The sequence below is a fragment of the Vanellus vanellus genome, assembly GCF_965231255.1.
Source record: "Vanellus vanellus genome assembly, chromosome: 3".
Lineage (NCBI taxonomy): Eukaryota > Metazoa > Chordata > Aves > Charadriiformes > Charadriidae > Vanellus > Vanellus vanellus.
This window is the reverse complement of record NC_138907.1, coordinates 129,257,471-129,269,717: the sequence shown is the minus strand read 5'-3', so window position 1 is coordinate 129,269,717 and position 12,247 is coordinate 129,257,471. Positions and strand designations below refer to the sequence as shown.

Sequence of the window (12,247 nt, the reverse complement as noted above, 5' to 3'; positions counted from 1 at the left end):
TCCCTGGAGGTGTTCAAGGCTGGGTTGGATGGGGCTGGGAGCAACCTGGGCTGGGGGGAGGTGTCCCTGCCCAGGGCAGGGGGTGGACTAGCTGGTATTTAAGGTATCTTCCAACTCAAACCATTCTATAATACCCCACACAGGCCCAGCTCCCCCATTAACACCCCACACAGGCCCAGCTCCCCCATTAACACCTCACACCAGACCCAACTCCCCCGTAACACCCCACACAGGCCCTCAGCTCCAGCCATGCAAGGCCCCACTCTCCCAGCCCACCTGTCAGGAAACAGCCAATCAGGAATGATAGAATCATAGAATTGTCTAGGTTGGAAGAGACCCTTGGGGTCATCAAGTCCAACCATCTACCCTACTCTACAAAGTTCTCCCCTACACCATATCCCCCAACACCACATCTCAACGTCTCTTAAACACATCCAGGGATGGGGACTCAACCACCTCCCTGGGCAGTCTATTCCAATGCCCGACCACCCTTTCTGGGAAAAATTCTTTCCTAATGTTCAGTCTAAACCTACCCTGGTGGAGCTTGAAGCCATTCCCTCTGTTCTGTCATTAATTACCTGTGAGAAGAGACCAGCACCAACCTCTCTACAGTGTCCTTTCAAATAGTTGTAGGGAGTGATGAGGTCTCCCCTCAGCCTCCTCCTCCTCAAACTAACCAGTCCCAGCTCCTTCAGCCGCTCTTCATAGGATTTGCCTGCGAGGCCCTTCACCAGCTTCGTTGCCCTCCTCTGCACTCCCTCCAGCACCTCCATATCTCTCTTGTATTGAGGTGCCCCAAACTGGACACCATACTCGAGGTGTGGCCTCACCAGTGCTGAGTACAGGGGCACAATCGCCTCCCTACTTCTGCTGGCCACGCTATTTCTAATACAAGCCAGGATGCCGTTGGCTTCCTTGGCCACCTGGGCGCACTGCCGGCTCATATTCAGCCGCTTGTCAATGAGAACCCCCAGGTCTCTTTCTGCCCGGCAGCTTTCCAGCCACACCTCCCCAGGCCTGTAGTGCTGCATGGGGTTATTGTGGCCCAAGTGCAGGACCCGGCACTTGCCCTTGTTGAAACTCATACCATTGATGTTGGCCCAGTGATCCCATCTATCTAAGTCCCTCTGTAGAGCTCCCCTATCCTCCTGGGAATCAACACTCCTGCTTAACGTGGTGTCATCTGCAAACTTGCTGATGATACACCCTATGTCCTTATCGAGGTCATCAATAAAGACGTTGAACAGAAATGGTCCCGACACTGAGCCCTGAGGCACACCACTTGTGACCGGCCGCCAGCTGGTTTTAAATCCATTGAGCACCACTCTTTGGGACCTTCCAGTCAGCCAGTGCTTGATCCAGTGGATCATATGCTCATCCAGGCCGTGCGAAGCCAGTTTTTCCACGAGAATTGTATGGGGGACAGTATTGAATGCTTTTCAAAAGTCCAGGTATACAATACCAACAGCCTTTCCCTCGTCCAATATTCTGGTTATCTTGTCATAGAAGGAGATGAGGTTCGTTTGGCAGGACCTGCCTTCCATAAACCCATGCTGACTAGGCCTGATCCCCTGGTTGCCCATTATGTGGGTTTTGATGGCACTCAAGATGACCTGCTCCATGACCTTCCCTGGTATCGAGGTTAGACTGACAGGCCTATAGTTACCTGGATCCTCCTTTTTGCCCTTCTTATAGATGGGTGTTACATTTGCCACCCTCCAGTCCATTGGGACCTCCCCAGTTAGCCATGATTTCCTGTAAATGATGGAAAGCGGTTTGGCGAGCACGTCTGCCAACTCTTTCAGCACTCTGGGGTGTAGCCCATCCGCTCCCATAGACTTCTGTGCATCCAAGTGGCATAGCAGGTCACCGATCTCTTCCTCTTTAATCGTGATGCTATGTCGGGGCACTCTCTCTCTCTGGGGGTCTCTCTCTCAGAGGGTCTCTCTCTCTTAGGGGGGGTCTCTCTCCAGAGCCCCCTGAGCACAGCAAACCCCACCGCCAGCGCCAGCCCACGTCCCTCCTCTAACCCAGACCTGCCTGCGTGGGTACTCCCCCTGGGCCCCTGTGCAGGGGCTCATTATTTTCATTTTGTTTGCCTTTAAGCTGTCCTTTGTTGCTGGGCCGCCCTCAATGGAGGGCAGATGTTCCTCAGCACAGGTGCGTTCACACAAAGGGCAGCTCTGAGGTAAACTCCCGCTGTCAAGAGCAGAAACCACCACTTTACAGAGTTGAAGAAGAGCATAATTCAAAATGGTGCCATTCAGTCAGTATCATCAGCACTGCCTTTAATTGTTATTTAAACAAAGACCTTACGTCAGCAGCACGCTCCTCCCTGCCCGCTCCACTGCGGGTGACGGCAGCAGGACCGGGAGCTGCTCCCTGAGCACCCACCTCTTGCTCTGCACCTGCCGATGGTCTCCGGTAACGACAGTAAAAACCCACGGGGATGCACTTAATGGGGAAAAAATCTGCATTGTACAGCAGCTCCCTTCTTCACACACAAGGTGACCAAGTGACCGTTCAGCGACCGGAGAGCTTTCGTAGGGTGCAGCCCAGCCCAGTCCCTGGCCTTAGTCGTTCCACGTATGCGGCAACAAATAAAAGTGTAGTGGATAATGATGAAAGCCAATGGTATAAACCACAGCAGAGGGTGTAATTTCTAATCTTAAAACACCGTGATGAGATCTGGATGGAGAGAGGGGACCCTCCCCTCTGCGAGGCCACCCTGGGGGTGGTGGGTCCGGCGCTGGGCTTCCCAGTGCAGGAGGGACATGGACGGACCGGGGAGAGCCCAGCGAGGGGCCACCGGGACGCTGAGGGACTGGAGCATCTCTGCGGTGGGGAGAGGCTGAGGGGGCTGGGACTGCTCCGCCTGGAGCAGAGCAGGTCGGGGGCTCCAATCCGTGCGGATGAACCCCTGCGGGGGGCATGGAGAAGAGGGAGCCCGGCTCTGCCGGTGGTGCCCGGTGCCGGGACCGGGGGCCGTGGGCACAAAATCAGAAATTCCATCAGAGTACAAGATACACTTTTATTATGAGGGTGCCCACGCGCTGGCACAGGTTGCTCAGAGAGGCTGTGGAGCCTCCCTCCTTGGAGATATCGAGAAGCTGTCTGGACACGGCCCTGCACAACCAGCTCTGGGTGACCCTGCTTGAGCTGGGGTTGGACCAGAGGGAACTCAGAGGCCCCTTCCAAGCCCAACCCATCGGGGTTTCTGTGATTCTGTGAATCCTGATGGCACTGGGATGGCTGCTGAGGCTAGGTAAGGATGGGATGAGGTCAGTGGATTGGAGAGGATCAGAGGAGAGAATTCGAGTAGTACCTGCATTTTCCACTGATGGGTGAGAAACCACCCATCTTCCTGGATCTGGATTATAAATGTCAGAGTCTCAGCATGGTGGTTTCTCGTATCAGCACACACTCACTGTAACAAAGGGGGTTTCTCCCCACGACTGTGGCACCTTCCCAGCAGGATGAGCACTGACGTGTCTCTGCCAATTTGGATTCAGGTATTTCAAACCCCTAACTTGGGATTTTTCCAAATGATTGTAGGAAATGCAGCCGTCTGCTTACTTACTGTACTGCGTGGTGGCGGCGGCACACCACTGCACACCATATTATTTGGCTATATTTTACAGTCTTAACTCTGATGGGTTTATGAACTAAATTCTGATCCGTATTTCTTAAAGGACCTGATACTTATCATCAGTACAGTGGCAGCATTGTGTTCCAGGGTTAAAAGTTCTCACTCAGAAATCTCTCTCTTCCCCCCAGTAATATTATCATCACTTAGCGCTGAAGACGGGAGTGCACGCTAGCAAATCGTCTGGGTCGCAGACATAATTGAAAATACAAAAGCTTTCTTTAACTCTCGCTTCCCTCAATATCTTATGTTTTTCCTACTACTCTACTCATAACACTGCTGTCTCCTTCCTGCTAGCTATATTTGCTCATTTTATCTACCTTTTATAACTTTTTCTGACCACAGTGTCAACCACGTTTAGGAAGAGGTGGAAGATGCGGTATTTGGTCAGAATGGCAGAATTCCACTAGAACTAAAATTAAGCAAAGTATTAGACATGCAACATTCTTAATTTGATGCAAAGCTCGAGCAAACTTTAGACAGGTACATTAGAATGACTGAGTGGTTATGGTGTTCTTCACCAACACCTTTTACTCCTGTGTGCCTAGAAGGCAAATTATTCACTATGCTACAATTTGATGCTCTACAGAAGAGTTGAGTTCAGGGAGAAGAGCTGTTGTGATGGAAGATGATGACCATCAGAAACAGCTTTCTGCTGTGCAGAGAGCTGCAGAACTGCTAAGTACAAACAGGTATGCTGTGCAGACATCAGGGCCTCCATGTGGTTCCCCATTTCTCTTTCAGGGTTTCTGACTTTTTCTCCCCAAACCAATGAGATTAACAGTGAAACTGAGCACGCTGTCTCAATTTTGGAACTCACTGTCTCTGACGTATTTCATTACACTCAGAGACAGTGCTGGGACAAGGATGCTGGGGAAGTAGACAGCTCGGAGTCGGAAATCTGGGGAGTAGAGGAAGGAGAGAGCAGAGACAGACGGGAATGGATACAAAGGTGGGGGAAAGCTGGTGGGAGCAGGAGCACGGGGAATTCATAGATGAAAAGCAGAAAATTATTAGGCATGTAAGGACAGAGGCTGGGAAGGGAGGACAAAAGTAGATGGAGTGTAGGTTTGGGAATAGTGTAGGTTTGGAAATGGAATGTGGCTTTGCTCAGAGGTCCCTTCCAACCTGTGATTCTGTGAAACAGGGACCTGCAGACCAGAGAGAATGAAGAGGAACTGCTGAGCACGAGAGGGGAAAGAGGACTGTTAATAACAAACCCTGAGTCTGTTTGATCACTCTCTTAAAAGAGAAAAGCCTTTGCGGATGTTGGAGAGAAATGATTGCCAGGCAGGCTTAAAGAGGGATGAGGAAGGGAAAGCAAAGAGTATAATTAATATCTTGCTGAATTAGTGAGAAGCAATTTTCTGAGGATTCAAATGAAAGTGGAAGCTTGACTCTGAACTTCAGAAGAAAATCAGCCTGAAGTGACAACACAATCTCGCTCCTTTATGGTGGCTATCAGCAGCATGCAACATCACGGTAACACCAACGCTTCTGTCAAGAAACAGCCAAGCGGGAAAAGAAAGAAGCGAGCAGATTCCCTAAAGCTGGCACCTCATTTTGACATCAACTCAACTCTCCCTTGCTGGAAACAAAGCTCCAGTTTGTCCAGTTGCCTAATCTTCCCCTGTAATTTTCTCCTCAATAATATGCCCTAATTAGACCCTTCTTTCTCACTGCAGACCCTTTTCCCAGGGCCACAGGCATCTCCGTTAGCTGAATGCCATCCTGAGTGCTGCTTCTCAGCTGGAAAAAGCCAGGGAAACAGGCTGGGCTGGAAAAGGTAAATCCTATCTGGAACACATCACGATTTCATCTGTCTGTGACAAGCTTCCGTAATCCCTAGGCTAGCACCTCCTCTGCAACTTGATTCCTAAGTCCTTACAGATTTTTTACTTTACTAAGGAATAAATCTAACCCTGATAAAGCATTTCCTTTCTGAGGATCATGGAAAACTAAACAATGCCACTGGGGAAACACCTGCAAGTAAGACACTCGGGGGACTAATTCATTTTGCATTTTTCATTAGGAGAAACGAATCATTTGAAGTACAAACCCTTACCCGTTCCATCCTGCGTGCACACAATTAACGCTATCTACACAACAGTCATTCCCCAAGCACGGGAAATAATCAGCCCTCTTTCTCTTGTGACACCCAGCAGAGGTGCAATGCAAAGCCAGCGTGCTCTCCTTCCCATCTTCCCTCCTTATACACACACACACGGCACCCACAGAATTCCCTGGGAGGGAAAGCATGCCGCTAACCAGGGGAAGAAGTCAGTGGATTTAATTTTTTTCCCCAAAAGACCTTCCATTTACTAAAATAGACTGTAGAACACTAAGCACATTCATCAAAAGGTTGGGAGAAAAGAAATATATCTGTTCTTTAATAATAATAATTAAAAAAAAATATCCAGATGCTTATTTAGGGAAAAAGCAGAGAACTAAATAGCACAATATCTTGAACCGCCTTTAAGAGAGAGGGATGTTTTAGTGAAACTCTGTTTACTGTGAGGCAGCCAGGAAGTCCTGACTTACCTCCCGGCAGAGCGCAGTTTCACTGAGCCAGGCGATTTACCAGAGAAATAAAATTACTGCAATGATACCCGAACCCGGTCCCAGACCAGGCTACTTACCTGTTTGAGTGCCTTCTTGCTGTGCTTCTGGGATGAGGAGATGACTTTGCCTGTCTGGATGGAAGGTGACGGGCAGCCTGACTGCGGGGAAGACGTCTGTGACAGTCTAGATGACACTACAAAAAGAAAAAAAACCATAATCCGACCTTTATCCATTTGCCTGCAGCACGTTAGCCAGTCCTCACCATTTCAGATCATCTCATCAGGCTCATGAAAACTGCACCTCTAGCAAATGTTACTTTTCGCACGAAGAACCATTCCTATCTCCTCCCCACCACCAAGGCAGCTGCTCTCCTCTGAAAGCCAACAGCAATTCCTATGACCATCTTCAGATTTTTCATCTCTTGTCCACCTCTTCTTTTATTCCTCTTGTAAATAGCTGATACCAAACAACACTGCAGCTTAAGAAAAGGCTTCAGGTTCGCGCAGGTTTAGCCAATTCAAATCTAACTGGAAATACAGACACGGGCAACGGTTGGCTTCATCTGGAACGCCCTGTGGTCAGACACCTAACTGACAGCAGTTTCCGACCAGATTAAATCCGAATCCCACGCAAGAGCGAAAAGATAAATGACATGCAAAGGAAGTGCAACTTGACTATCGCTTGCTCCTTTTTAAAAAGGACTATGGGAATACACAGGATATCCCAGCAAAGGAACGTATATTCTCAGTGGATGAGCCTAGACGCTTAAAGAAATCTAGTCCTAGCCACGCGGAGTCCTACAGCAAGGCTTCTCGTTTCAGGCCATTTCGACTTTTCAATGTTCTCATTACAACCACCAAACCGGGGGTGGGAATTAAATAACAGCGGGTCACGTGGCTCGAACATACCTGTTTGGCACAGGATACTCAAAATGCTCTGCTCTGGCAGCAGTGGGGTGATGGGACACCATTCGGTCCCAAACTCTCCCAGTCATTTGCCTCAACTGTCTTGGCAAACGCCGACCGCGCGGGCCAGCAGGCGAGGAGAACCCAGCCCGGGCACCTACGCACAGCCCGGTCATCAGCACTCACGGCTGCGCAAAGCTGTTTGGCTGCTGACACTGAGATAGTACAGCAAAAAAAAAAAAAAAAGATAAAAGCAAAACGACATCAATTGGAATGCCTTCTGTTGCACGACGGCCGTAACAAACCGAACACCACGTAGGCATAGCCAAGGGCATCAGTGCGACGCGGCTGCACCTGCAGTGAGCTCTATAGGTAAATCTCTGAGGCCGCCTACGGGGGCCGCCAGCTAAACACCACCAGTTAGCAAATTTGTGGTCTGTATTCATCTGCACATGAATTTGTACAGATAATAATGCCCCCTGTAAGCTCAAGGAAACAAAACAAAGAGTAAAAGAATGCTTGATCCCAGGGCAGGGAGAATCCCTACCACAAAAGATAATAGAGATTCACATGTAAACTATTTACATTATTGCTTCTTGAAGCAATTAGTTCCAGAATACATAAGGCTAAACTCGTATCCTTCTGCAACAGAAAGGAGGTAAGAGATGATAAGGACAGCAGCTCTTCGTTAACAATAGCCACAGTGTGATCCCGCTCGGTGTCCAGAGAAGGGACGCTCCCGGAACTAACGCAGTGACAGTAGGCGTCACAAAGCAACATTTCAGTAAAATGCACAGAATTAGTAACAACAAATTATAACAAGTAAAGTTCTCACATGTGACATGGGCATTAAACGAAAAGAGCAAGTTTTTTAGAAGGCGTACACCACAGAGATGAGCTAATAGCAGACTCTGAAATGTCATTAAAAACAACAACAATACAAAGGTATGGTAGGGAACCGGTAATGTAAAAGTCGCTGACGTGATTACCAGACCCAGATGGTCCACGCACATGACAGAGGTGACACAGTCGCACAGCAAGCAGAACGACCCCTCAAAAGACAAAAACCCCAAGCCTGATGTTATAGCAAGACCTGGAAAGCAAAGGTTGCATCTGTGCTTTGAAAGAGCAGTAAGAATGTAAACTCGCGTTTGTCTCTCAATTTGGCTGAAACTGCAGTTCAAGAAGAATAAGAAGAAGCTGGAAAGGTCTGATCAGCACCTGGAGGGGGAAAGCAGATCTCACAAACTCAGTGGAATTCTCTGAATGCATCGATAAAGAGAACTGGAAGAAAAGACAGCTTTTTGCTAAGAGTTCACTCACGCTTCCAGAGATTTTCAACAAAAGGCTTCTAAAAATTATTTGGCTATTGTTTAAAAACCAAAGAGCTGGCATAACTAATGCTGGATGGGACAGAAGGCAAAGAACAGAATCAAATGGTAATTGGGCAAGAAATCATCAAAAATTCTGCAAGGTCACGAACTAAGTAGGGAGCAGTTTAGTGCTTTGTGGCAGACCGGAAGGCAGGAAATGATAAATATTAAATATTTAGTTTAATTAAGATCAGACCAAATTGTGTGGAAATTCGGAGAAATATAATCCAGAGAACAAAAGACCAAAAATATGAAGTAAAACATCAGAAAAGGGGTAAGTAAAGTTTTGGAGGAGAAAACCCAAGATGCTCATAGGACCTGCCGTGATCTAAATTAACGGTGTCACGTTAGGAAAGGGATCCATTACGGCCGACAGGCAAATGCATACGGCCAGCGAGGCGACGCTACGTGTAAGGATGGAAAGATGAAGTACGTAAAGTTCTTACAGCGCATTCAGTTGACTGTCTCACATACTGTAGTGCTGATCACACGACACCAACAAAATCTGACGGCATTCAGGAAAGTAAAGAAAAGGGTTAAGGACACAATAAAACTACGGATATTGAGGGATTTGCTATTATTCTCAAAGGAAGGACCGCCAGTGAAGAGTACAAAACGAAAGGATGTAGCTCTGTGTCTGGACGCCCCGGTTGCGGGGGAGGGCCCTGTGCTCGCAGCCCCCGGGGGCCGCTGTCGTCACCCGGCGAGCCCGGGCACAGCCGAGCCACAGCCCTCGCTCCTGCCCGACCCCGGCACGTGCCCAGTCCACCACCGCTGCGAACGCAGCCCGCGGCCAGACGAACGCTGCGCCCCGTCCTTCTAAAGCTAATCCTTGCTTGGAGGTGTTAAACGCGAAGAAAAGACAAGTTTGGTTTAACATTTACAACGCAGGCAGAGAAGCAGACTGTTACTGGGTTTGAGACATTTGAATAGCGGGAACGTAAACCACATCCTCTTCGAAGCCTATCGCTGCCGAAACAACACGTTCCACGTCAGATAGAAACATTAAGCCAAACACAGGCTACTCTTCTCCAGCCTCATATTCTAGCCACATTTTGATTTTTCTGCTGTCTTTGGATAAAGAAAACTGATATTTTAAAACCAGGGTGGCAGCCCAGGCTAAACCCCACACCGGGGAGGACAACTCAGCCCTGGAGCAGATACAATAAAGCCGCATTAGGACACTTTGCGCATCCTCTGACGGTGTAAAAGCCCGTGGTGCCACAACGGCTGCTGTGTTGGTCCGACAGCTGTAACCACAACAGATTCTCAAGAACAAACCGGAGAACTTGAGAAAGGCAACCAAGTCACAGCTGCGGGCCCCCAAAGCGAAGGGGGGGAGGGATGGGAGGATAAACCTGCGCGAATACACCCCTGGGTCCTTGGGCCCAAAAGCTCTCAGAAAGGTTACAGCCTTCTAAGAACCCTGCAGGCAGCCGAGCGGAGCTCTAACACAAAGACATGCACGTGTAGCGAAATATTCAGACTCCCATAAGGACGAGGCTTGACAAGCTGGGTTTGTTTCCTTTAAGCAGAATTTCGGGAAAGTTTAGTTCTGCCTTCACTTCAGGCTTTCGTATAATTTGAAAAATGTGTGGAGCTGAGATTATACCTCTTCATTCCCTTAAATCCTAAGAGCACTTTTGGAGAAACTGCAGAAATAATTACAGACTGTAAAGCGACACCCGGAAAGCAGCGCATCCAATGAGACACTCTGGTGTTACAATAGTCGATGAGTTGCTTTGCGCTTCTTCTGTGTAAATAAGGATTTCCTTGATCAGCTAAAGATTAGGGACGACCAAGATTAGGGCCAGTATCTGGCAGAACCGAGTTTCGGTAGATTTGGTGGATTAGAAGCGGTAAACAGAATGCCCTCGTCCCAAGGAGGCATACGAGAGATGGGATGGAGACATCACCTCGGTAGTAAGTGGCAAGGACAGAAATGTGACTAAAGGGCAGTGACAAAAAAACCCTCGGGTATTTGAGAGCGCTGGCTCGGAGGAGCAATTAAACATGCACATCCATAGCCAGGACAGCTCCAAAACGAAGAAGTCTGCACGCTTGGCCCCAAGTCTCCGCGCCGGCTGGTTCCTTCACGCGGTTTCATTGCTTCCTGGCCGGGAGAGGAGTTTGCCAGGTGAAATGTTAACAGTTCTCTAAGACTAATGTGGATGAGATAAAGTGGAACATGTGGCAGCCAAACCTCACGAGCCCTGATTTGTTAGATAAACTACGAATGGATCCAATATAGTCCCATGTCCCAGCTGCAAGAATAAATCCTGGCGGAAGATCGTCTGCAGCCAATTACAGCTGTAATTTGTGGGACAGAGACGCCTTTACACTTTAGACTTACTTGAAGTGTCATTGACACAAGAGCATTTCTTCTGAGAAGTGCAATTACAACACAACTTTAATTATGTTAAAGGTCAATTGCATCAGAAATTTCAGTCTGGCAAGATCTGATGACTTTTGACAAGATATTGGGTTCCCTGAAGAGTTGCAAACCCTAAATCGTTGGCCAATCACTACTCTCATATACATTTACAAAGAAACTGTGCTAACAGCAGCAAAGAGAAGTATTAAGATTTATTTAACAATAGTTTATTGAAGGTGAGGATTGGCTAATCCTTTTCGAAAAACCGCAGTAAATTGCCGCAAATGTTAAATGCGGGATGTAGCCTCGGGACCCCTTCTCACAGGAATGGTCAGACTGCAGAGCTTCATCAAGACGCCGCCTCGTGCCTTTCCCTTTGGGGTCCCGATTCAGGTAACGCCGAGGACTTTCTGCGTGACCCTCTTGGATAAAGGAACGCACCGATCAACCACAGCCTCAGAAAAGGCAACTGAAGTAGGATTTGACCCCACGTCCACTTTAGCAGCGTACAACACCGTGTGTTTTCCCAGTGTTTCCAAAGGCAATGGTGGAAGGAACACCACAAGCCTCCCGACCCCCGGGACTGAGATCCCACCACGCGCTCTCTGCTGCCACTGCCCAGCACACGACCGGCCCACTGCAACGGGACTTTAGCCAGTACCCGGCTGAAGGCCATCCTACCACCGAAGCAGCAGCACCAAGCACTCATTCTCCTCTGGTGTCAGGTACCAGCACAGTTTGCACACTGCATGAGACCGAAAATAACAAAGGTGAAGATGCCCAAAATACTTTTTCTCTTTTTTTTTCTTGGATGTCTCATCTCGCACAGGTTATTTACCTTTTACGGTGTGAAAGTAGTGGGATATTTGTTTGAAATCCCTCTGGCTTCCAGTATACATCTGCTTACTTGCCCAAGATGATATTAAATAATAATATTCTGGCTAACGTTTGCTTCCACAAATAGTGTCAGATAAACAACAATGAGAAAATACACGGACACAGCTGATCCTGCTGCGGGGCGGCAAAACTGACCGTACGACTGTAATGTCCCTTTAAGCTCAACGCGTCTGTTAGACACAACTAGGGAGATCTTTGCTCACTCAGCCACTAATTTACTTTTTGATGTATTGCCTTCTCCTCCCTTGTCACCGCACGGAGCGTAGCCGGCTGCAGGACCGGGCTGTTCCCAGCCCAGCGGTTGAAGCCAGTGCAGGAAAACACCTGGCGCAGCGCTGAGCCAGAGAGGAGGGAACAGAAGAACAGAGGGAGATCGTACAGCGAAACGATGGGGATGATGACAGAACTCATACTTTTTTGGCAGGCACTCAGGCAATTCCTAAATCAAGATTAAGACTTTCCTAAACTGATGTAGCAGAAACGACTGCTG

At 48.4% G+C, this 12,247-nt stretch overlaps 1 protein-coding gene across 1 annotated transcript in view; it reads right to left on the bottom strand.

Moving 5' to 3' along the window:
• Positions 1 to 12,247, bottom strand: part of ASXL2 (ASXL transcriptional regulator 2) — a 122,366-nt gene that overhangs the window by 24,465 nt on the left and 85,654 nt on the right. Inside the window, exon 5 of the mRNA XM_082480783.1 lies at positions 6,286 to 6,401. Within this exon, the coding sequence (XP_082336909.1) occupies positions 6,286 to 6,401 (116 nt within the window). The remainder of the gene's footprint in view (positions 1 to 6,285; positions 6,402 to 12,247) is intronic.